General features: G+C 40.5%; 2 protein-coding genes across 4 annotated transcripts; one reads left to right on the top strand and one right to left on the bottom strand.

Annotated features, from left to right (window-relative positions):
* Positions 1-2,203: 2,203 nt before the first annotated feature.
* Positions 2,204-9,103, bottom strand: psme3 (proteasome activator subunit 3). 2 transcript variants are annotated; one of them, XM_085466825.1, is made up of 10 exons: positions 8,861-9,103; positions 8,325-8,357; positions 7,578-7,640; positions 5,341-5,445; positions 5,194-5,242; positions 4,996-5,114; positions 4,554-4,690; positions 4,377-4,431; positions 3,514-3,600; positions 2,204-3,423 (listed from the first exon to the last, which is right to left on the bottom strand). In XM_085466825.1, the coding sequence occupies exons 1-10, from the start codon at positions 8,900-8,902 to the stop codon at positions 3,343-3,345; spliced, it is 771 nt and encodes a 256-aa protein (XP_085322951.1). In that variant the 5' UTR covers positions 8,903-9,103; the 3' UTR covers positions 2,204-3,342. The 2 variants fall into 2 exon arrangements, 1 of the variants encoding a protein (XP_085322951.1); XR_014922029.1 differs by lacking the exon at positions 2,204-3,423 and adding an exon at positions 3,915-4,095 and having other exon boundaries at positions 3,539-3,600.
* On the top strand, positions 9,083-23,244 carry nbr1a (NBR1 autophagy cargo receptor a). 2 transcript variants are annotated; one of them, XM_085466820.1, is made up of 22 exons: positions 9,083-9,284; positions 9,635-9,697; positions 9,794-9,812; positions 10,750-10,772; positions 12,019-12,201; positions 12,405-12,482; positions 12,585-12,808; positions 12,929-13,048; positions 13,252-13,551; positions 13,901-14,060; positions 14,491-14,739; positions 16,883-17,023; positions 17,238-17,313; positions 17,491-17,601; positions 19,012-19,191; positions 19,281-19,439; positions 19,571-19,725; positions 19,815-20,227; positions 20,362-20,447; positions 20,657-20,744; positions 20,974-21,073; positions 21,728-23,244. In XM_085466820.1, exons 1-22 carry the CDS (start codon positions 9,183-9,185, stop codon positions 21,908-21,910), a joined length of 3,213 nt encoding a protein of 1,070 aa, XP_085322946.1. In that variant the 5' UTR covers positions 9,083-9,182; the 3' UTR covers positions 21,911-23,244. The 2 variants fall into 2 exon arrangements, with proteins under 2 accessions (XP_085322946.1, XP_085322947.1); XM_085466821.1 differs by lacking the exon at positions 13,252-13,551.
* Positions 23,245-26,075: the final 2,831 nt, after the last annotated feature.

Raw genomic sequence — 26,075 nt, forward strand, 5'->3', positions numbered from 1 at the left:
AGGGTCAAGGGGCAGAAAGCGTTGCCGACAACACGTGGGCCTCATAAGGCTTTAAAAATAGAACCTTGCTCAGGTGACGAACCATCGAAGCAGCTTTGAATGTATGGTACTGAGATCAGCAGGATTGCAAACAAAGGTCACTATCATATTATCACAGACACACCTCTATAAAACCGCTAATTACATTGTGAAACTGCAACGTAAAGTCCAACTGAATGCAATCATAGGTCACCTAAAGTTGCTGTGGTAATGAGAAAAAGTAGGAAACTGAAGGTAGTCGCTGTGGTAACTTTGCTGGACATGAAGTCCTGCATCAGATAACTTAGATCTCGTAGATCTAAACATCATGGAGCCAGTCTGGGATTACATAAAGAGACTTAATCTACCAAAGAAGCATTCTTGGAAGAGCTTGGAACAACCAAACTGTAACATAGCTTAATAAAGCAGATAGAGACTGTCATTATATGGCATTGTTTTTGAGAACAGCCCCACGTTATCATGCCTCAAAGGTTTGATCAGCATTGCACTGTTTTACAAAATAAATCATACTTAATCTTAACAGGACCCAGTGATTATCACAACACATCCCACCAGCAAATGCCAAGTGCTCCTTTTTTGATCATTTTATCTCATTGTCTTCTTACGCTGTTCTAGTTATTTCCGGTTCTTATCTCAAGAAGCTATATGGGAGTTCTTTGTACAGGTACGCTGCATTGCGTTTGTGTGACTAGGAGGCAGGGGGACAGAGGGTATAGACCTCACAACTACGTCAGGGACGTTGAGTAACTGTTTACATTAGTTTACAGTCACAATAGTCAGCTCGCCTTGGTTGTTCTCCTCAATATCTTCTCATCCTCACATAACCTTTTCTATATTTACTTAAAGATGCAGCTCTGGACCAAATAAATAAATAAAAAGAAGTGTCGGCATAAAAGGTGCTTCAAAAAACACGCTTCACAAATATGCACAGTCTAGTCTGATCAGTGAAGTCCTTCATGCCCCTTGTCAGCTTTTCAAAGTTAAGAAAAGCATTAAACTTTGGGTGTTAGTCTAACTGCAAAGAGTGCAAGTGTGTAAGACTTACCTCTGACATATACAATTCCCATATTATGCCTTAAACCTAAAACTAGCACCAAATTAATACATGTGGTTATAAAAAGATGGACATGGTCAGAAACAATGCTCAGGTATTGATTACATCACCACCGTCAACCTGAACCATAAGGTAGGCTGGATCCGTGCTTTTATGATGTTTGCACCAAATTCTGACCTTACTATGTGCAGCAGAAATGCAGCAATGTTTTTCCAGTCTGTGAACTGTAGTCTCACTTTCCCAATCTTGGCTGACAGGAGTGTTGACCAATGTGATCTCCTGCTGTTGCTGCAGCTTCAAGGTTCAATATGTTCTTCTACCTGGTTATTACAAGGAGTTATTTCAGTTTCTTTTCAATTCTCTTCTGACCTTTGGCATTTTCTCCAACAGAACTGCCGGTCACTGGATATTTTCTATTTTTCAGTCATCATCTGTAAACATGAGGTGGTTGTGTAGGAACCGCCTAGCAGTCAGCACTTTCTGAAATACTCAGACCAGCCTGTGTAGCATCAACATTCACATTCAAAGCTGCTTAAATGATCCCGCCCCCAATTCTGATAATCAGGTTGAACTTCAATTGGCTCTCTTGACCATGTCTGCATACTTGAAAGTGTCGAGTTGCTGCAATGCAGTTGTCTGATTAGATATTTCTGTTAATGAGAAGTTGAAAAAGTGCGCCTAATAAAGTAGCCAATTAATCTATATCATAATCTGCTGGTTAGTTAAATTTTAGGAATCTCAAGTTTTGAGTTGCTTAACATGTGAGTAAAGCTGCCTCAAAACCTTCCTATCTGACACCCATTCAGTGTGATCTCATTAAGCACCACTTGATCTTTAATTTTTAAACTGTGGATTTGCATTTATATATATTTGGGATGCTGACTTCTGTGTGAAATAAATGCACATGGGACAAAGGATTTGATATTTAAACACACAAAAGTCGGGACCTTTACACCTTGGCTTAAACTAGCAAGCACTTACAAGCCACAGCGACATCTGCAGGTCAAGAGGAAACATTGTATCCATGTCACACCACTATCTGATGTTTTGCTTCAAACTTCAAAAGAAAAATAAAAAACAAAACAAAACCCTACAACATGCCTCCAAAAGTCTTATCAAAAAACAGTCTTTTATTCAATACAATGAATGCTCCAACATAAAAGAAGCTTTTGACTCGTGAATTTTCACTGAAATCATTTAAGCCCACGACTTAAAACTTGCATTGTTTTCATATTTTGTGATATCTACACGTCGCAATATCTAACATTTGCAGAACAACTTAACAGCATGTTTTGCATTTCCTATGAACTACTGTACTGATGATGCAGCAGGAGTCCAATATAAGACAAAATAATTAAAACAGTAACAAATAATGGGCAGCAATAATGACAAACCACTTTGCTCTGAATATTTAAGAGCTACAAATGAGGCCGTTCACGAGGATCTGAGGACAAAATGTTTAATTAAAATTAAAAAATACAAAGCGCTTTTTGATATCAGAAGCCCCTTTCAGACATGCACTTTTCAAATAAACAGCCATCTTAACTTTACCGAACCAGACTGCTTAACACTTTTATTCACTCTGCAAAATCCTGAATTCATGCGGTAGCAGACAGGCATGCGCAGGTCCTGAACGGCAATAAGACCATTTTAATAGTATTTTATCTCATCAGCACCAATTAAATCATTCATCTGGGATTACTAACCCAGGAGTTTTATCCTTTCCGAGCCCGAGTGGGAATGACGGGGTACAGCTCCTTGCACATACACAGAGGCCCTGCACTCAGAAAGAGCTGCAAGTGTGGTGACACTTCACCGCTTATACTGATAATACTAGCTGCCACATATCGCATGCATACAAGAACTTCTCTGTAAATTACGAACAAACATGAGGAACATTAACACAAAATTGATGAGTGCATGACAGACTGCCATCAGTTTAATAGCAATGATATCTGGCGCACGTCTGAAAAGGGCTTATGATCTGTCTCTCCATTTTCTGAGTGAATACTCTTCAAACGGTTTAAAAACAATATTTTACAATTAAAACAAACAAAACAAAACATGTGTCCATCTATAGAAGCTATGTCTTTGTATTGGGCTGTCTTGATTGTATTGGAGAAGGTGAATGTCTAGCTGTAGTCCTGCGGACCGGGGCCCGGCTACTGTTGCTCAACAGGCATGGTGAAGAGACGAGGGGGCAGACGGCGTGGGGTGGGTGGGTGGATGCAGAGACAGCTGGATGAACATCAGTACAAAGCGTCAGCATTACTGCTTCGAGGCCTCTTGATCTTCTCGATGTTCTTCAGGATCATGTCGTGTAACGTTACCTGGAAACAAGCAAACATATCGGTTATTCTGCTTTCTGAACACAGGCAAGTATAAATAGATGCTGATAAATAATGAAGGCCACAACATACGTATTGATTTCTGAGCTCCGAAACTATGATTTTCAGACTGATGTATTCCTTCTCGTCAATCTCGGTTACTGTGCGCCGATAGTCCTCCTGTTTAAAAAAGTTGATTCTATGTTTATTTTTAATTGTACATCTTCTTTTAAATATAAAACAGAACTGCCGAAGTCAGTGGAAATTTTAGCAGATAGGCTGATATCAGAGTTTGTCATTTCACTAAAGGATAATTGATAATAAGAACTTTCAATTTTGCAACAAGACATTTCAATCAACTTTTATTTAACCACGATGCACCTTGAGATTAAAATCTTTTTCAAGGGTGACCGATACAAAAATTGTTTCATACACATGCTTTAAATTCTTCCAGATATACAAACACACTCTGCTTTAAACTCAGCAACACTTACATCTGCTCCTTTCTGTGAGGAAGAACACTGCCACAGCCTTTACAAAAAGACCTTGAGTGGGCCACTGGTTTGGATGTTAATGATCTAACAGTCAGAAACTGACTCCATGAGGGTGGCATGAGGGCCAGCTGCAACTGGCTGCTATATATGTTGTAAACCACTAGATGTCACCGTTTACAGCCTAAAACCAAAGACCACATATTTTTAAAGCCTTTCTCTTTCAATATTTCTTATAAAAAATGCAAATAGTTATTTTACAGCCCTAAGTGTATAGGTTAATTATCCCAAATGTACAAATCATCTGTAATCCTTCTCTTCTCCTTTTGTTTATATGTATAAAGGAAAAACTCTTAAATGAAAGAAATAGTTTAAAAAAAATAGTTAATTTCTTAGCATTTGATAGACTTCTATAGTATAACTTATATAGCTTTTTACTTTCTAATACTAAAGCTATTCACTTACCACATGTGGATATTTTGCTATTTTAGAAACCAGCTTTGCCCTTGTGATGTAGTATCTGGAAGTACGGAAGAAAGACAAAAATGGTCTCTTAACATGAAAGCGACTTCACATTTTAAAGACAAATCCCAAAGCCGGGATGTTCATATGAGATTGGGATTTCTGCAAGGTTCTGCAAACCTTGATATCTGGTCGAGGTAAGATGCAGCCTCCCCTTCAACTGTTCTGAGTTCAGCTACTGTCTCCTCCTGGATTGACACCCCAAAGTTGTTCCCATCCTCTATCCTGGGGATGAGGAGCTGAACCCACATTTTAACCTGCAGAAAGAGACAAATATAGCTAAGAAAAGAGGATGCAACATCTGACAAGTAAACACTTACGCCAACAGCATTTTAGCTGATGCCGAGCATGTGATAGTCATCTTATATAAAGAACAAATTCAATACCCTTTGCTTGTTTTCAGTCCCAACTCTTAAATCTGTGCCTTGCTTCTCCTGTTTCATTAGTAAGCCTTCATTTGTCACACATTCCTAGCTTTGTTGTAAGTTCATGGCTCCTTGCTGGGGATACCAAATGGCCAAAATAACTTACTTAGATGAAGGACTTTAGAGCTCTTACTTACTGTGTTACATTTTTCTATGAGTGTCCTGATCTCGGGCTTGACCTTTTCAATAAGATCAACAAGGTTTGCATTACTCTTCATCATCCCATCAGGCATGACAAAGACCTTGGTGCCAGTCACTGATAAAGGAGTAAAAAGTTAAAAGTTAAAAATACATAAAATACAGACTAAATATTCAGCTAGCAAAGCTGTACTTACCCATGTCATCCCCACTTCCATCCTCCAGCTTCCTCTTTTTGGCATTTTGCTGTGAGAGAGATGCAACAGTTAGCAACAACTTCTCATCCTTGCCTTACCAACAGTTACCGTAACCATACGAAATCGAACTCTAAAATGGATCCTCACCGCATCTAGTCCGTCGTGGAGATTTGAGAACAAGATGGGATCTGGCACTGGCAGATTTATGTCTGAGTGAATTTCCTTCAGTTCAGTGATGTTTATGCTTGGATCCTGAAAAAAAATGAGAATATTAGTTGTCAGACATGGTACAAATATAAATATACAGACATGGTAAGAAGAAAGCACATCTGCTGCCAAATCTAATCTATTTCACATGTCAGGACATCAAAAAAGATGATCTAGAAGGTTTGAAAAAACAGATGAATACAAACACAGAAGAACTACATATGACTTATGTAGTGACATATATAGTAATGTCCAAGACTTCAAATGATTATGTCATTATGTAGTCAACAATAACCAAGCGATAGGACAGAAGCAGTGTGAGAAAAAACTAAGACCACACCATGATTCAATAGCTTGTAGAACCACCTTTAGCAGCAACAACCTGAATGGTTTTCTGTATGATATCAGTCTCTCACAGGAGGAATTTTTGCCCACTCTTTATATGCTGCTTCACTTCATTAAGGTTTGCAGCTATTTACTAATACACAGTCTCATAAATCCCTGCCACACAAAACACCTTATTCTCTCTTTTTCGCTCATTCTGTTGAAGATCATTGTCTTTTGTGACCCAACTTTAGCTGTTAAACAGATGGCCTCACATTTGAATCTATTTTAGGACAGAGAGGAGTTCGTGGTCGACTCTGTGACTGGAAGGTGGCCAGGTCCTGTGGCTGAAGAGCCTTCTCCCAGCAAATCTTACAAACAAGCCATACTAGTCCGGTCTTTAATTGTGCTGTCATGCACTTTAACATTTCACATTCTAACTGAGGCCTGTAAAGTCAGAGATATAACTCTTACAAAAATTACATCTGAACATTGTATAGTGTGACCTTGGGGGTGAGTTAACTGCGATTATTACCAGCCATTTCAATGTTTTCCTCTTGTGAGCAATAGGGCTGCCACGATTAGTCGACTAGTCACGATTACGTCGACTATCAAAATCGTCGACGACTAATTTAATAGTCGACGCGTCGTTTGAAGCTTTGTAAGATCGCAAAAGACGCAGGAATCAGTAGTAGGATTTAAGAGTGTAATAATGGACTGAAACAGAAGATGGCAGCACTGCATGTCCAAGGATGCCAGCTGCCGTTAAACCCCGAAGAAGAAGCAGCTTTGTCCCAGAATTCATAGCGCGGCCCATCGCGGCCCTGCTTAGTTTCCAACAATGGCGGCAGCTGGTTAGTTTTAATATTATTCTTATTATTCTTTCTGGGTCACAAAATAAACGTTTAACATATTTTCAGGCGAGAATGTAGCTGTGTAAACCTCAAATATCTGCTCAGTTTATCAAGACACCACATATTTTCAAAAGCGCTCCGACGTTTTCGGAGGCATCTGTTACCCACTAGCTCGATAGCTAGCCGGGGGCTAGGCTAACTAGAGCCGTGAGAACACGGACTCCCGGCAGATCGTTTTCAAACCCACCGCCGTCTTTCACTACTCAGGTTAAACATGATATATAAGTCACTTAGATAACTTCAAAATGTTGTTTGGCTTTTTTCAGTGTTTTATTTGTTCCTGAGTAAATCGGTTTGGATGAGATTAAAGTTATAGTTTTTACACAGCTGAATAAACGTCAAGCAGACAGCTGATCATCAGAAGTGTGAGATGCTGGAGAATTTACTCCGGTGTCCTGTTATATTTTAGATAGCAAGGAGTTTATTAAACTCCACCGAAACACTCTGCAAATGTCATTAAAATTTAATAAACTATCATCTTGTCTTTATTTTTAGTTAGCACATACCTTAAACACTTAAAGCTGAAAGCTAATGATAGTTATATAAGAGCAGATGCTGCTGGTGCAATAAGCTGTATGCTGTATGTTCAATGGATGATGATCTGATTAGTCGACTAATCGCAAAAGTAATCGCTGACTAGTCGACTATCAAAATAATCGTTTGTGGCAGCCCTAGTGAGCAACCCCCCTCACTGGAAAATGATGGACTTCAAATGGTTTGCTTTTATAGAGATGTTTATGTTTGCTGATGACCAGTTCGTAAAGTGAATTTGTTTAACAGCACCTGGGTGTTACTATTTTAACTCTGGACAACTGATAAAGACTGACTAATAAATAATGAACTTTAACGCCAAATAATACATCGGAAGGAATGAGTTTCAACTATTCAAAGATTTAAAATTATGCCAACTTTATTTAGCTGAATGTACAATTAACTGACCTTGAGGAAATGGTCAAGTTCCAGTAACTTCTTTGGGAAAAAATTGGCGACTAGATCCTCTGCCTGGAAGAAATGTGCAGTGTTAGTGGAGTCTTGGACATCACAGTCATAATAGGTGTGTATGAAAGTGCTCATCAAATATACACATTTAGCTATACATATATAGAAACATCTATATGCAATGATCGGGGACCATTCTTAATTTCGTTGTTCTCATGACAATGACAATAAAGTTTCTGATTCTGATTCTGATATCTGTGAGTTTGCACACTAGTTACACATCAGAAGGTTGGTAGATTTATCCCTTGTTCCTCCACTACATGTGTTAATGTATCCTTTGCCAAGATACTAACCCCAGTTGTCCCCAATCCATCAACTGGGGTGTGTGTGTGGGTGAGTGTGTGTGAATGTCAGATAAACAGTGCTCAAGTACAGATAAAAATGCTGTTTGAATGTATGTGTGTGTGTGTGTGTGTGTGTGTGTGAGAAAGCGTGCAATTGGGTGAATGGGGCTTAATAGAAAGTGCTTTGAGTGCTCAAATAGAACAAAAGGTGTTATACCAGTACCAGACTGGTGTTTCCCCCTTCAGTAAGTTCGATTTAATTTACTCATAGCTGGACGCAGGCTTCCATTAAATAAAGAAGCACACTTTATGCCTTAACTACAGGCCCCTAAAGGCTCGCTATGAGCCAGGATTAACTCCTGCATGTATATATTTTAATTTACAACGTAAGACAGAGACTTACTTCTGCGGTGATACGTTCCTTGAAAGCAGCGACCTGTAAACACAAACAGATATACGAGAGTTTGAATACCAAGTTAACAAAAAATACTCATTTTACGTCAGTAAACTTTATTTTGGTCCAGTTTTAAACACATGACCGGTTCCTCAGTGTGAGAGACAACCTCTAGCATTGGTAACTCAACGCCGGTGTGAACGGCAGCTGGCTGAGTTAGCTAACTTGGTAGCTCAGGCCTTCTTCAGTGCATGTGGTCGTAGTAGCAGCAACCATTTTCCCAGCACAGGGGGCTGTAAATCAAACTTTATCTAGATCCCCGTTACGCTTAGCACCACCCTGACACCACACCTGGGGAAAGGTTTGACAGGTGTACTGCAGTAGGCGGGAAACAAGAAACCGGTTAGCCGGTAGCTGCTCTTAGCCTGGCCTTATCCGAGCTCCCACATCATGCTACTAAATGTGGCTAACATGCTAGCAAAGAACATGGCAACAACAACACGCAGTATAAACTCAACTGGAATTCACAAAAGGCCAAACCTCACCTTGGTTTTAATTTCACTATCCACCTTGAGGAGTGAAGACATCTTATGTAGTCGAATATGAGCAGAACGATTGTCCCAACAGCATTAAATTCACCTGTAAACGTGTGGCTTATCACTTGTCTGCCACACTTCGTGAGCTTAAAGATGACGACAATAAACATGCGACGGTGGCGGTGTTGCGACCGCGCTTGCGCGCAACGTCACCGTCTTTTTCTAGACGCAGCTGACGATGTAAACAAGAGAAAACATCCGAGGGCAGCGGGGCTCACACAGGCCGGGTTTCACGCAAATGATAGCCATTAAGCACCCATAGACGGCGGACATGGGGCTCCCTGTTACTATTAAAGTCAATTTCCGGGGGAACGTGAAGAGGTTTCTGGCTCAGGATATGGATAAATTGGAGTGGGAAGCTGTTGAAGTCTGGGTAAGCAGCTAGCAGAGTCTTGGCTAAACGCTGGCGCAGTTTAGTGAAAAAGTAGGCCTAGACGTTTTGGCCTAGACATATAAACAGAGCTCCCAAAGGATAATCGATGTTGTTACGACAATAACAATAATGTATTTGTAAATAATATTTTTTTAAGCCAACCGGAGCTTTACAAAATATAGGCACACAAGTGAGGACGTGCTCAGTTTGATTTAAGGTTACTACATATGTATAATACAGTATCCAGCTGTGGAGGTCTTTCTCACTGACTCAGACATGGGTCATGTTTTTCCTAACACGTGTGAGGAGAAAAACTGAACTGCTCTCAATTGTTCTGCGTTACTTTTCAGATCAAAGCATCATTTGGGATCAACCACTTTCAAGTGAAATACTTTGATGAAGACAATGAAGAGGTAAGGGATTGTGTACATTGCAGATTTTCAGTGCTAATGTTTTGGCAGAGTCCAAGTTCAGTTTTTAATTTTGATCTCATTTACCTTATATTTCAGATTTGCATAAACAGTCAAGGTGAGGACAATATTTAATTGCTTGTTTTCTATATATTTTATGTTGAATATGTTTAGGCTTAGGTCTTCCTTCAAAGGTAAATCACCAGGACTTTGTTAAAAATATATGTAGCCAGCATTTGTTTAAAGCTTGGTTTAATGTACTCAAAATTCAAATACATGTTTGATTATCAGATGGCTGAAAAATAGCATGAAAAGGCACAAACCTCTGTTAACTAAGATAACAAAGACTCCTTTCCCTAACTACATCTTAACCCATTGTGCTTACATGCATAGTCACCCCCTAATGACCTGTTTGATCCAGGAAAGCTGTCCAACTGATAGATTCCTAACCTGATATGGATCTATGATAGATAATATTGGCATTCATAATATGTATTGTAGAAATTATGTCAAGTCCTGTCTTCAGAATTTACTTTGGTGGTACATTTACCTAAATACAGTGGACTTAGCAACAGCTAAACTGATGCTGAACCATTGAAAGGCCATGCAAAACATGTGGTCCACACAAAGGTGTTAAACAGAGTCAAAAGGTAACACAGTAAAACAAATGGGTAATTCAATTGTAGGCTCAAACACTCCATGGTGTAGGCAACTGCCTTTTGGTTACAGGGATTGTGATCAACATCCTTTTCTGCATTAGTTATAAAATATGTGTGTCACGCAAACTGGTTTTGTATGCATTGTGTTGAATACTCACAGCTCTGCCTGCAGGACATGTAGCATAATATGCATAACAGTAAACAATGATGTGTGGAGTCAAGCTGTGTCTTTTAAGTTGTTAACTGGAAAGTTAATACATTTGGAACCTAAACTTTTTGACCCTTACTCCTGGTGTACCCCTACATGGAAATATCAAAATACCGGGGAAAAATACAAATTTGAGTCACAAAATGTGAAGTTATTTATTGTTTGTTTGTTTTTTTTCCCCCCCACAGATGAATATGAAGAAGCCATCAAGGTACTGTACCAGTGCTAGGTTTAAACAGAAATGACAGAGTAATAGCTTTTGTTACTGTAGAGTGATTCTCAAACTTTTCAAAAAGAGTACCACCTCATAAAATATATGGCTCTTAAAGTACCAGCCTTATGACTGACATTAAAGTGCAGTAGTATAGGGTTACTTAACAGCATATACAGTTTACACGAGACAATTTTATTTATTATATGAATGTTATTTATTTCAACTGTCATGAATAGAATAGAATAGAAAAATCCTTTAATTGTCCCACAAGGGGAAATTTGGTTGTAACAGCAGCCGGAACAGGATGTGACAAGTGATAATAATAATAACAACTGTACTGCATTAAAACATTAACAGCAGGCGGGATATCCAATCTTTAAGTGATGATGTGATGAAACCTGCTTCTGGGTCTAAACTACTCTGCATTTATTAAGGCTCTTGTGTTTTTGTTGTGTATCTTGTTCTATTTAATCTGAACAAGCCCCTAAAAATAGCATTGATCACTGTCAGCCTCTCTCTGTTATTATCACCCCAGTTCATTTTAAAGCTCAGTTTTTAAAACCTTACCGTGTAACTACAGCCCAGCCCATGCAGCAGTATATTAATGACTAACCTCGTATTGTGGATGGATTATCTCAGTCGTTCTCCTGACTGAAGTTTGGTCCATTTGCAGCATCCTGCCATATGATTGCATTTGTCCCAACCCATCGGGAACCCTCACGTTAACTTTTATTGAGTGGAAAAAAAGTTAGCGTTCATCCTCCAGCTTCACTGTGTTTATATTATGCTAACATAGCTGTGTCGCCGGATAACGTTATATACCAGCTAGCCCAACTTCAGTAACCCTAAAAATGTCACTGCTGTTTAGTTTTCTGTCTTCATTTATGTTGGAAGTGATAGCAGAACTATTTTAATTTTTCAGAAATCTTTCAATCAGAACATGGTATATTATTCAATCTTTAAAAATATTTGGAGACTTCACGTGTACCACTAGAGGGAGCCCACAGTTTGAGAACCACTGCTATAGTATATATCCTTACATAGAGAACTTGCACCGTAAAACTACACTTAAGACATAAACAACACAACGGTGTCCTTAATTAGACTACTAAAGTTATAGAAGAACAAATGGTGAAAATAACAGAATATATGTGCAGTATATGTACTATGCATCTGTATACACATCACGTTGCTACTGTGTCACTTGACTGCGGTTTGCATTCTATGCTAATTCTCCATGCAGAGTGCAGAGAAGCAGGGAAACCAGTTACACATGAATGTGTACAAGATGAAAGGACAGGCCTGTGGGGGCCCACTGAAGACCGAGGTGAAGGAGCTGAAAGGAGACCTTCGACCCGCTCCTCCTTACCCCTCAAGGGTTAAAACAGTGGACAAAGGCACGCAGGTCACCCCTGAGCGAGAAGCTGTAAGTAATTCTAGTCTTCCCCCCAACTTTCTTCTCCCTTTAGATTCTCACATGTGCAGTGTCTTTGAAATCATTTTAATAAAATCGATGCCTCAAGTCAGTTAAGTTTTTGTGCCTGTTGGGGGAAAAGTTTGTGCTTCTTTATTAAAAGCTAAAATCTCTGATTTTGTCACTTAACTGAAGAATGGTGTATTTTCATGCAGGTAGCAGTAAAAGATAACAAGGGGAACAAACCAGATGATGAGCCCCCTCCTATGTGGTTTAGATCATACATGGAGAAGGTAAAATTTAACCGCTGCTGTGAAGCAGTATTTTTACATTGAACATTTTATTTTTGATTTGCGATTAAATAAAATACTGTGCTCTGCTTCTGTTTTTCATAGTTTAAGGATGAGGTGGTAAAGGAGGTAGTAGAAAGAATGTGCAGCGACTTTTCTGTCCAGTGTTGTACCCACAAATCCCCTGAAGGTCCCCCTGAGGCAATTGGGGCTATTGGCGGTATTATGGGACCCAAACCAGGCCCCTCCACCTCGAATGGATCTCTTGGCTACACCCCAAACTGTAGCAGCTGCAACAAACTCACCTCTGAAGGAGCCTACAAGTGCAGGTATGCATGAAATTAACTCTAGTCATCACAACATTGTTTTTAACCATTTTTACATGTTTGGTGTTTTTTAAGTAGCTGTGTAAATGTTTACATTAATGTCTTTGTTATTTTCCCCGCCAGCGTGTGCCCATCCTGCATCCTGTGTGAGATGTGCAGACATAGCCATGACCCTAGCCACAACCTCGTGAGAACCAAGACACCTCTCTCCATCCCAGAACATGGAATGTCAGGAGAGTTAAGGTAAACAACCTAATCTGAGGATAACTCTGCATTAATGAAGGAAAATATGAATAGAAACACACACAAAGTGGGATTGTAAATTATTCTTGCAGCTAGATTACTGTAATTAATGACTTATCAATGGGAATTTTTATGATTTTGTTTTTGGAAAATAAACATTTGATAGTCCACAAATAGGTGTTCCTGATGACATTTTAAACCAGGTTCCCAAGGCGAGGAGACAGGACAGTGCGCAAGGCAGAACGACAGCGCCTCAAAGCAGAAAGAAGGCAGCTAAGAGCCGAAGTGAAGGAAATCAAGAAGAAACTGAGACTGGAGAAGAGGGGGCTGCAGTGGAGTGGGCCCTCTACCTCAGGAAGAGCCACTCTGACAAACATGGCCTCCACATCCACCCAGGTCCCTGCCCTGTCCCCTCCTACTGCCTCAGACACAGCCTCAGGTCCAGCCCCAGCCCAAGGTCCCATCCCTGCCCTGGTCCCTGAACCCCAGGCCTCCAGTCCAGAGTAAGAGCCACCTCGGAAGAGCGTCCGACAGTGCTGGGTACCTTGAACCCAGCATGGATGCAAAAAAGTCTTTTTTTCCAAGAAAAGAAATGAAAATATGCCATCTTTGTAATCTAGTCTGTATGAGTGTATCGCTGGCTGCTCTGGGGTGGTGGAAATTGTTGGAACTACCTCAATGTGAAAACTGCTGCTGCTGCTTCATAGATTTTCTAAGAAAATTGCTTTTGAGCTGCAAAAAAAAAAAAAAAAAAAATCTGCGGTCCTGCTTTTTTGATTCGTAGAGAACAAAAGATGGGTATTATAAGAAACCAGGGCTTTTTTCAACAATGCTCTGTACACTTGAAACTAGGGGTCCCGGGGTCTCGCACACGTCCTTGGTGCCCACTATGGCTGCCTTGTTTCTGGATGAAAATCTGCCTGACGGCACCAATCTGGAGCCTGGTACCAAGTTCATCAAATACTGGAAGATGAAGAACACGGGCTCTATCTGCTGGACCTCAGAGACTAAGGTACCCCTCCCACTCGTCAAGAGGACAGGCTGCACTCTATCTTTCCCTCCTGCTTTACTTCCACTTTGAGCCCCCACTGTACTCATAGCCTCGTCTTATCCACTAACACCTGTTAAAATTTTTTACCCAGCGTAATACCACTAACGCCCTCTCTGTCTAAGATATTTATTATTTTAATTCAGTTAATCTGTGTTGTAGTTTAAGTTTGAAGTCTTTGTCATTGTTTGAATGGATGTGTGTGTGTGTGTGTGTGTGTGTGTGTGTGTGTGTGTGTGTGTGTGTGTATGGGTGGGTGTGGGTGTGTGTGTGCCCCTGACTTGATTGTATGTATTCTTTTAGTTATGTGACTTTTTTGCATGCTCTCGTCTTTGTGCTTTTTCGCATGTGTATTCCTATTTTGTGTTTTGTGTATGTGTGTACGTGCACCCAGCTAGTGTTCATGTGGGGAAACCTCAGCTTGGCATCAGAGGAGAAGAGGGAGGTGCCGGTGCCCTTGCTGCCACCCGGACATGTGGGAATGGTCAGTGTGGCCTTAGTTGCTCCTGTGACAGACGGGACGTACACCTCCCACTGGCGCCTGGCGCACTGTGGGTCTCAGTTTGGCCCGCGTGTCTGGTGCAGCATCGTGGTCAAGCAAAGAGACAAACGCACCGGACTCAGGCATCAGAGAAAACGACTGGCAAGTCTGCTATTCAGTAACACCCTGCACAGCTGCAACATGTGCACATCTAGATTATTGACTTAATTCAGGCTGTTAGTCGTGGACATGGATGACGCACTCTACATATTTCTCTGAAACAAACAGGATAATTATAGGGCTGTAACACCGTAACAGAAGCATTAAAATATTTTCTACAATCAGTTAAACTGTTAAAATGCATTTTAAATGTTTCCTGTTTGCTAAATGTGTGGATTTGCTTTTCATAACACAGCAAATATAGCAAGTTAGACCTCAGTCACACGGGCTTGGGGACCAGTGGATGACCCACAGGCGACCTGAGGGAAAAGTGCATTTTTCCCTACTGGTTGTTGGGTGGTTACTACTCCTTGTGATTTCTTTGGTTGCTAGCAGATTCCCATTGTTGCACAGGCTTGTAGCCTGGAAGATGCTAACATCTGTGCAAAGATTAGCCTTTTACTCTCTGAGCTGCAGAGAAATTTAAAAGAGAGAACAACTGTCTTCAAAGTAAAAGCTGTGCCTTACTGCTTCAGCCATGACATTTTAAAGGGCGCAACTTTTACTTCATGTTCTCCGTTTCCGGTTTGCGCGGTTTCACTGCTGCTTGGTGAGTAGTTTGTGAGTGTTTGCTTTGCATCTTCCATGCACACGACAACGCGTTGGCGACCGAAGGAATCACAAGGAGGTTTGCAGCAAACCACTGCCAACCATCTACGTGGTCACCAGTTTGTTTGTAGGCCTTGTGAAAGGAACTTTAGAAATCGATTTCACAACAATCACTCGCAACCGGTTTGTGAATAATTATTTTTTCTTCCGTGTAGGTTGTCCACCAACTAGTTTCCAGGCCTGTGTGACTGTGACCTTTTGAATAAATTCTAAAAATAATTGATAGATCAGTTACCAAATTAATTACCGTTTCTCAAAAAAGCTGGGCAGCTGTGCAAAATATCAGTAATATTATAATGCAATATATATTATAACATTAAGCTATATTTTTTAATCGAAAACAGTCCAGTAATATTATATCAAATGTTGAAACATTTTTTTAATTTAGTGTATGTGTGGTTTCATAGCGTAGTGGTTTACACCTTTGCCTAACAAGTATAAAAGTTCTGGTTCGATCCCAGGAGCGCATACAGATCCCTTTATGATCAGGAAGGTTTTCCAGTGTAAAAAAACAAATCAAACATGCAGGAGAACCACTGTGATGTCGCCAGAAACACATTAAAAAAAGTGAAGCAAAGTGCAACCAAGCACAAAAACATAGCATCACAGGCAGGCTGAGGTCTTTAGAAGTAAAAATGGGGCTACGTTTTACAATCCACCTGTAAGAACATACCTGCTGTGCAGGTATGTAAGCAGGTATGTGCACAGCAGGAGTAGATTGAAAATCACTGTATAGGCTCTTTGAGCCTCTTTAAAATGCCCTGAAGTAAAGTGGAAAACAGTCCTGTGGTCTTACCAATCAAAGTTTGAAAACCCAGTATACTTGATGGTAAAGACGGGCCTTAGTACACATGACTTGGGTTGTAATGCTACTGTGTACAGGCTTTCAAGACATGTGCTGATGTGACATGACTTTGTAGGAAGTTCTGTCCTGTGCAACAAAGGAACATCTCAGATCACAGTCTTCATTACAGCTGCTCGTCTTCATAGTAAAAGAATCTCCCCACTAAACCGGCCTGCCTGCTTTCCAGACCCGTGAGCCATTGCAAACATTTGAAGCATAATGACGTAGGAGGCTCTGGACTGCTGAGCTAGTGGATTCCTTTATTAGGCAAGAATAGGATCACTTTTGCTTTTAAAGCTTTTTGAATTGTGCTCACAGCAACAACAAAAAAAAAAAAATCTGTTTCAACATTTGACATAATGTCGTTGAGGTATTTTACAATAAATAGGAACTAATTTGTAAATCATTGTACATATTTAATGTTCTCTACTGCAGTATGTGAGCATGTGACTCTGTGTACTTACGATAAAAATTGAAAATTAAGAATAACACAGAATTAAAAAGCTTAATGCATGACAAAAGATCATATACTATAAACACCAGAAGTAAAATTGAAAAAAAATCATATTATGAATTGAAAAGTTTCAGTACACTTTAGTGACACTAACGATGGCACACTTGTTTGTCCTTCAGAAGAAAGATCTAAGACCACCGAAGGAAGAGATGAAGCCAGAGGAGAAGGAGGCGCGGGCCAAGAAGGGCCACACTGGCTTCTTGGCAGGCCTCTTCTCTGAAGACTACTACTTCCCACCAGTGGACTTCATGACTGCACAGGTGTGCACTCGAAAAGCTCAGAAACCTAAAACATGCTTTAAAGTAGCTTCAGTCAATACTCCTGAAAGCTAGCAGCAAGGGCAATTTTTAATAAGGAAAATATGTGAAATCTGTTGAATAACAAACAGTACTTGGCTCTTAATTATACACAGAGCTTGGCAGAAGTACACTGGCACTTATTTTTATATTTTCCCTAATTTGTTTTGTTATTAAGGATCTTCTATCTTTTGAGTTGCTGGATTTAAATTTTGCGGACGACCTGGAAAAGGTTCCTCATAACACCCCTGCAGGTGAGTCAAGTTTAATGCTTTAATACAAGAAGAATAACTGTTATTATTCATTATCTGTTTTTTGAATAAAGGTTTTGGATGAAATTTGTTCTTTCCAGGTTTAACAGTTTAACCAAGTGAACGCATCAGGATTTAGAAACATAAACTGTGTCGTGTTTTCTCTTCATTCATTTCTAGATTTGACACCGTGTATATCCCCTCTTCCCTATTGCACTGTTGTGTTGGACAAGTCCAGCCCATCTCCCAAAAAAGAGGAAACGGAGATCTCAGGAGTCCGAAAACTTTTTGGTGAGGCGAATAGAGTAATAGAAGACACACAGAGTAATGTGTATTCAGTATGAATTCTTACAATTACTGGAAAACTAAGCCATGGGATGTTAGGAATAAAATTTAACATTTAACCCCAGTCAAGTCTGTCCCGTATTTAGCAAGTGAAAATAAAATAAAATAAACAATAAAAGGTGAATCAAATAGACCATTGCCACAAGGCTGGGATGGTCCATTTGGTAAAGTAAATCCGTTGGGCATCTTTCTTCGCCTTTAGACAATAATTCTGATGGCAAAAGAGCCAAACGGGACAGGCAAAAAAAAGGAATAAAATTTAAACTTTTGAATTAAAAGTATTCTTGCCTTAAATCAGCTGTTTAGAGGGCAGCTTCAGTCATTTTACACATTAGATTTCAGTTCAGGTTAAGCTCTTTGTACCTCTAATTTGATTTGGTTTGCACAATGAGTCTTAATTACTTACGCATGACTTATACTATATGTGTTGAATCTGCTTTGAGCCTACAGTGTAGTCAACACAAGTGCCTGACGGCCGTATTCTTGGATAGCTCAACAGTTTTGCCACCAAGACACTAGCTGCTGGTGGAGTTTCTCTCTTTGAGTTCAATCATTATCTTCCAGTCATTTAAAAAAAAATGGTGGCGGTTTTCTGTGGAAGTGCACTTCAAACTTTAGTGAAGGTTTCTACAAATGTGTAGATTTAACACAGAAGCATTAGTCATACTTAACATTTAAAATAAAAGTGTCTTTGTCATCAAAGATAGTATTCATCTGAGTGATGGCTGCTGGATCAACGCTGTTAAACTTTATCAGGAAGGAAGAAATTCCAGCCATCGAAACAAAGCGCACGAGCTGTCGATTAAAAATCAAGCCAGCTAATTGCTGTAACTGTCTGGTGGCTCACTGATCAGCCCACTCGAACCTTTCGTGATTTAATTTCTGGACTTAATGCAAGTTTATGGTGTTTGCAGTTAAATAGCCAAACAATATCACATGATTTGATTTAAAGTGTGATTTTTAAATCAAATCAAATAATTATTACATTTAAAAAATGTCAGTTTTTTTTAATTAAGTGCACTCCCATGCGGTTTAATTAGAACTAGGATGCATAAACTAACAACTGATTTAAACTAATCCTACAGCACCATCATGGCAGGGAGTCAAAACACTTGTATTATCTCAGTTATAAACCGTGGTAGCCAAAGTTGTAATTATTTTTGCCCATGGTGTCTTGTTTTAAAGTTTTAAAGACATAGTTGTTCCAAGATATGTGACTGAGGTTTGGTGAGAATGTCTTCAAAAGTCATTCTCATATAGTTTGGCTTACATATATTTAAATAAATTCTTACTGCCCCGTAGGCTGTAAGTGAAGTGCAAAATTATTTATCTAATTGTTTGTTGGACTTTCCTAAGGACGGAAACTGAGGAATCTGAAGGAGGTGTTTACGCCTGTAGCCCAGGAGGAGGAGAGGGACGATGAGATCAGTGGAGCACAGTTCCTGTGTGAGACCGTCATGCGATCCCTCGCTTTGGAAGAAGCCCCCGACCACAGACCCCCTCGCAGGCTCCAGCGCTGCGGCCACGAACCAAAGGGTGAGGAGCCTACCAGTTTATCAGTTGTCAACATCATCTTGTTTAATGTGCTAAGCTGTTGTTTTTGTGCTACTCTCACACGTTTCCAGTAGTTTCCCCGGTTCTGAACTTTGAGAAAACAGATGAGTCGGAGGAGACCGATGAGTTTCAAGAAGGAAATGAGATCGGCGCCGTTAAACCTGAAACTTCAGCTCTGCCTACAAACATAGGACTCAACTGGATCGCCCAAAAAGAGGAAACCAGGCCAAGTTAGTGCACAACGTCTGGGGTTTTTTTTGTTTCTGCTTTTTTCTACCAAAATGTCTGTTTCTATTTGTATGTTATGGTGTGACCTCAATATCCAGATGTTGATTTTAGTCATTTCTTTCCTTCTTGCAAGTTTCTCCACCTGAACCAGAGAATAAAAACCTGCGTATGAGTTCACATCATAATAACGAGGACAAAGACTTTGAGGCCTGTGATGGTACCCAGAACGTGACGGATGATCGAGAAGAGAAAGAGGAGGATGGAAACAAAGGGGAAGACTGGGATGAGGTGACTTGATTAGATCTAAATTATTGTAAGAGAGTTTGTATAGAAATTCTCATGTAATAATATCCTCATATTCTTCTCTTGTGCCTCAGATCAGCAGCCAGATCTCCTCAGTCTCCTCTGACGATTACAGCGTCATCCTCCCAGACTGCTTTGACACCAGCCGGCCTCTGGGGGAGTCCATGTACAGCTCCGCCATGTCGCAGCCTGGCACTGGTGCTGCTGCTCTGGCCTCGGACAAATCGGATGTAGAGCAGGAGGAAGAGGAAGAGTCCATCATGGAGCCGGGCAGGGATGCACTACTGGGAGAGAGGCAGGAGCTGACAGAGGTGGCCTCTGCTGAGGATTTACTGGGAAACGCTGGGCCTCCACTAGTCACTCAAATCAACAGCAGTGTGAACCAGATGCCCTGTGCCTCCCAAACTGTGGATGAGGTGACCTTAACCCCTGAAGTGGTGCCATTCCCTGACCCCCTGCTTCCCCCGCCGACCCTCTACTCACCCAGGTTAGATGGGGGACACATTTGGATGATAGATGATATGAAAGCAAAATGTTATTATTTTTTCCCTGCCAGGATTTTTCCCAATGCCCAGACTAGCCTCATTTTTTTTTAAAATAAAAGTTTCTGTATTATTTCAGGTCTGAGGCACTTTACCTGGCTGACGATCCCAGTTCTCCAGCCTGTGACCCAAATGAGCCGCATCAACCAAGAGTCCACCTCAATGGTGAGTATCACTGCCACAGCTAGGTGTAACTACATTAGATATAAATAACAGCACAGCTCACATTACTTAGGAAACACAATTTGCCCACTAAGCCAAGAAAGGAAGTTAGACTGCACACCACCTTTAAGGATCTGTTGCTTCAGCGAAGGGTTTTGTTCCTCATTTAACCTTTGCTTTCGTGTAATTTCCCTTTTTTATCTGTTCTGCAGTATCATCTGGTCTGTCAAGATCAGCAGGCTCAGCAGCCAGTGCCTTTGAGACATATAATCCCAGGCCCAGCAATGCTCTGCAGCCAAGGTACAAAAAAACAACAACGACTTATTTCTGTTGAATGTGCGTCTGTCTTTAACACGTTCATGTTTCATGTTATTGTTTGATCTATTAATATCCTGCAGGATCGGTAAAATTTCTTAGATATGTGGCATGCTGTCTGCGTTTCGTGACAGCGTGGCTAACTGTGCCACATTGCTTCCTGTAACACTGTTCTGTGTAAGGTTGTGTAACGACAGCGCTGTATTCGTTGCAGGGGCCAAGGAGGAATCACAGAGGGACTTGTTAAGGGAGCTCTTTCTGTGGCAGCATCTGCTTATAAGGCTCTCTTCACTGGACCAAGCTGTTCAGTAGAGGTATATAACACATCCTGCTGTTTAGAAACACTCACACACAAGCAAATATGCCAGAATGTATCATCTCTTCAAGGATTTAATGAGGATTGAAAGAAAATTTAACATCTCTGTTATACTCTGTATGTTCTTTTTTGCTATGATTGAATCCCATAAGGTACTGCACTAAAAATGCATCTAAGTTTTGTGTTATTTATTATTTTTGGGTTAATTAATTCTTACAGTCGCTATAATCAACAATATAATGGATCATGTGATTATTTCTATATTAAATCAGTGATCCATCCTCAAACAGTGATCCATTTTAAACTCCAGATTTTTCTTCTTTTACTCCGCTAGAGTAGCTTCGCGTAATTCACAGCTCACACTAATTATTATTTATTTTGTACTGGGCCTTGGTGGAGCCCCTTAATTCTTTAGAATCTCTTGGATGAGAGGGGAAGCGATCAGTAAAGTGTTTACTGACAGAACAAGGGCGCTTAGGGCTGCTTTCCCAGGGATTTCTGGAAGTCCTTCTGAAGCCACATGAGTGAAACCACAGAAAGTGCAGTTTTAGTCACAACAACCTCATAATCATAAGATACACATCCCTGATTATATTCCTCTTACCACCCTGCTTTGGTAAAAATTCACCCACGTTTCTCTTCTCTTTTCCAGCGAGGCATCGACCCAGCCACCACACAAGGCCCTTCCAAGATGGACCAGCTTTTGGAGATGGGTTTCAGAGACCAACGGATGAACCGGCGACTGCTGAAGAAGCACTTCTACAGCCTGGAGCACACCGTCGACGAGCTGGTGCAGTTGGCCGAAAACCGCCGCAACAGATATAACGTTACTTAGGAGTGAAGGTGGCAAAGATGTGAAAAGTCAGCGTTAAGGTTGTGAATTAGTTTGACTTTAAAACACAGTGTAAGGATAATAAAAATAATTGGATTCAATCTATTGGTTGAAGGTTGAAAGATAATTGGGATCAATATGAAATACCGTAGCCTTTATTTCTTAATTATAAGAGATAAATGAACATTCATTTGTGGCTGCTCCTGCCTTTGCCTTTAATTTAGCTTTAACATTTTGATACAGTTAACCACCAATACACACTCAGAAGTTATGATGATGGCGGTTAATCTTTGCCATGCCTACCTGGGCCTTAGAGCTCTATGGTGCTGGTCAAAAGGAGCAGGAAGTAACATCTGGACAGGACTAAAGTGTGTATTCCAACTCATCATCTTAGTGTTCGTATGGCCGTAGCAGCTGCTTCCTCAGTGCTGAGAAATAAGTGTATAGGCAGGGCTTGCCTGGAGTCTCATGGAGCACAAAGCTGTGAGAATGAAAACTGCTGAATGTCCAAACATGTTCTGAAAAGCCAGCGCTCGTGTACGATGATGCTATGAAGCTTTGTGAATCCTCTGGGGGTTAGGGGTAAAAGTGCAGTAATAAGAACAAGAAACACATATTTAAGACATTTCTTGATTATTGTAGTGAAATCTGCCTAACAATGCAATCTTTTTCTGTATCAGAGTACTGTTATTTTAGACGTTGACATGTGGAATGTACACAAAACTGTCCGAACGGATCACTGCTCAGATGCAGATGTTTCTGTTTTGTTTTTTATACTGCTGTTTAGGAGACACCTGCATGACAGGTAGAGGCTTTTAGAGACGAGTCGTGTTTTTCGTGATTTTTAGCACAGTTAGAATGGAAAACGTCCGCTTTGCGTCATCTGTCGTCATCCCTGCCTGCCTGCATCTCTGCTCGTTCTCATTTAAACACCAACACTAACTTAAAAAATGTCTTTAAACACTAACTCAAGCAGAAACGTCTCTAACGACACATTCCTCAAGCTCATAACGGAAACAGAACCAAGTATGTTTTTATTTCGCTACATTTCCTGTTTTTTCCTTAGTTTACTGAAGGACACATGTTGGTTGACATGTTGACTGTGATGAGCGTCTGTCAGGTTTTAAGTTACTGTGCATCTCTTTGAATGATTTCGCCTTTTTGTGTGTTTGGGGTTTTTCTTAATCAGTATTTTCTTATGAATATCACTGTCCATGTTTCAAATCCATGCTCTAGAAAATAATTCTGACTATATCTACAATCTCAAGTTATTCTGTCACAGAATATATACATTAAACAATGCTCTGTCAATCTGCCAATAAACTATTTGCACATCCCTGTTGCCTGTCCAGTTAATGACACACTGCTTGTCTTATAGTATGTGTTTGACTCAGGTTATACAGCTTTGCATTCCCTGGGGACACTAAATGGTAAATGGCCTGTATTTATATAGCGCTTTACTAGTCCCTAAGAACTAGTCCCAGGGCGCACTGACAGAGGCGAGGCTGCCGGACACTGGCGCCACCAGGCCCTCTGACCACCACCAGTAGGCAACGGGTGAAGTGTCTCGCCCAAGGACACAACGACCGAGACTGTCCAAGCCGGGGCTCGAACCAGCAACCTTCCGATTACAAGGCGAACATCCAACTCTTGAGCCACGATCGCCCCATAAACCACCAGGAGCTCTATAAACCCCGATTTCTTTAGAAGTAACAGTACTTAGTGACTTTTACAGTTTAATGACTCAGTGTTAAAACTATGTTAAAATGCATATTACTAAAAAATATTTTTGTAAACTTCCTTTGTGTTTCAGATGCAACTACAAGTTTTATACAGCTGTAATATTTACACAGTAAACTGCCAATTTTTGCATAGAGATTGTAAGCAAAGGGAAACAGATGATCAGTTAAACTAGATGTACACTCACTAACGCTTTATTAGGTACACTGTGGGATAGATTCAGCTGGAAACATATCTTGGAGATTTTGGTCGACGTTGACATGACAGCATCATATAAGTTGCTGCAGATTTGATGCCTTCACATCATCCATGACTGTTCCACCACAGCTCAGCGTGCTCTACTGAAGATATGATAACTGCAGAGGCCATTTGAGTACATTGACCTTACCGTCATGTTTAAGAAACCAGTTTGAGAATATCTGAGCTTTGTGTCGTGGTGAGGTAGAGTCAGCTGGAAGCAGCCATCAGTTAATATAAAATAAGATGGATCTGTTTGTTTATACCCATTTCTGAGCTTTCCGTCTAAATCCCACAGCAAATATTCAAACTCATCAGAATGGACAACATTTTTCTAACCTTCTGTTGTCCAATTTCCAGCCTCATGTTCCTGTTCTTAGCCAACAGGAGTGGCCTTCCATGTTGTGTTTCCTTCTCTAGCCTTCTGCAGCCTTCACTACGCCTGGTGGCGCCTGTGTCCGGCAGCCTCGCCTCTGTCAGTGCGCCCCAGGGCAGCTGTGGCTACAATGTAGCTTGCCATTGCCAGTGTGTGAATGTGTGTGTGAATGGGTGAATGACTGAATGTAGTGTAAAGCGCTTTGGGGTCCTATGGACTAGAAAAGCGCTATACAAATGCAGGCCATTTACTACAAGGTTCAACATGTTGTGAATTCAGGGCATTTTCTGTAAACCTTAGAGATGGTTATATGGGAAAACCCCAGTAAATCAGTAGTTTCACTTTTAAAATCAATTTCTTTAGGATCTCATAGAGTCGGTTTTCATATAATGAAGATACTGCTAGAGGTCCAGCACAGGCCCGCACACATCTGCCACTCTAACTGACTCATTTCCTGTTTTAATACATTTTCAAAGACTAATATTTCATATCAAACGCTCACATGCCGCCCACTCAAAACCTCTTCTCTATTGAAACTAGCAACTGCATCCAAAAGCTGTGCCAGCCGGGACAGTTATAGTAAACTGAACTGAAATCTGTGGGTCAATTATGAAACGGCAAATATGGTAGGAGAAGGGTAACGTCTCTGTCAAATATGGAGTTGTGTTTAAAGGTTGTGGCCACTTGTACAGGATTTGACTGTTTAAAACGTTTGCTAACAAAGCAGGGCATCTGGCAGAGTGGAATGAAATAAGGAACCTGATGTCAGAACACTGTGTTTATTGAAGAGAATATAGCATAAATAGGTTGTGTGTCTAGTGTGGGTGCTTAAAGGTGTAAATACACAACACAAACATACTGTTAAGCCCCAAATGATTCACCCGCCTGCCGTATTTAGGTTTAAAGTCATCTTGTGACATTTTGGAGTGTCCCGCCTTACTCTGATAGAGAATCTGCAGGGAGTTGGAGATTATGGTGTTGACAAAGACGCCTTCCAGCCAAATCCCAGAAGAAACCTGCAAAAAGCTGGTCAGCAGTTTTAAAATTGGTTTCAATGCTTGAACACCAATAAAACTTTTCCACTGATTATTGAGAAGAGTATAAATAATTTTCTAATTGCCATTTTTACTCCTTTTACATTGTTCTGTTGTATTTTGAGAGATACCTGCCTTGTTTCCTACCTGTTTCTTGTTTAAATTTAAATCTCTACTAGAATCTAGATCTTTCACAATAATTTGGGGCTCATTTTATTACATTTAGGCTATGTTTTTATTATGAATTCCTGCGGTCTGTCTAGCTACAGAAATGTGTTTTACTAGACGAAAATAGGGAGTTGTTTGTACTCAGAAAGGTGTATTTTTGTTTCCAGCAGACAACTTTTGGAGATGTACAACAATCAGGGCAAATGACATTTTTACAGGACGTCAGTTTGCTTGTTGAAGAAGTGTTATATTGAGTATTAAAGTTTATATGAATCGAGTTTACACGTGATTATCCTCTTATTGGGCAAAACGTCCTCGGTTTGAGATAATCCGAAACCACGTGAGAACAAGAAATGTAAATCATTTCCTGTTGTAACCCACAAACTGAACGGTAATGTGTTTCACAAAAGTAAAACGTCACTATTCCACGTCTAGTTGTTTGGAGCTGGATCCGGTCTCCGTGCCCAGTGCGCGCTCCCGACGCAGGGGAAACAAATTCGGTCGTGAGTAACGACCATGGCACGACACAACGTTAAAGATAGTTCACGTTAGCTGATATGCAAATTATTGTGTCAACACCCAGTTGAGTAGCTTATGGTATGATAGTAGGGCT

The sequence above is a fragment of the Copadichromis virginalis genome, linkage group LG8, assembly GCF_057382275.1.
Source record: "Copadichromis virginalis isolate Kocher_CV1m ecotype Utaka linkage group LG8, C_Virginalis_male_GT1.1, whole genome shotgun sequence".
In the NCBI taxonomy this organism is placed as follows: Eukaryota; Metazoa; Chordata; class Actinopteri; order Cichliformes; family Cichlidae; genus Copadichromis; species Copadichromis virginalis.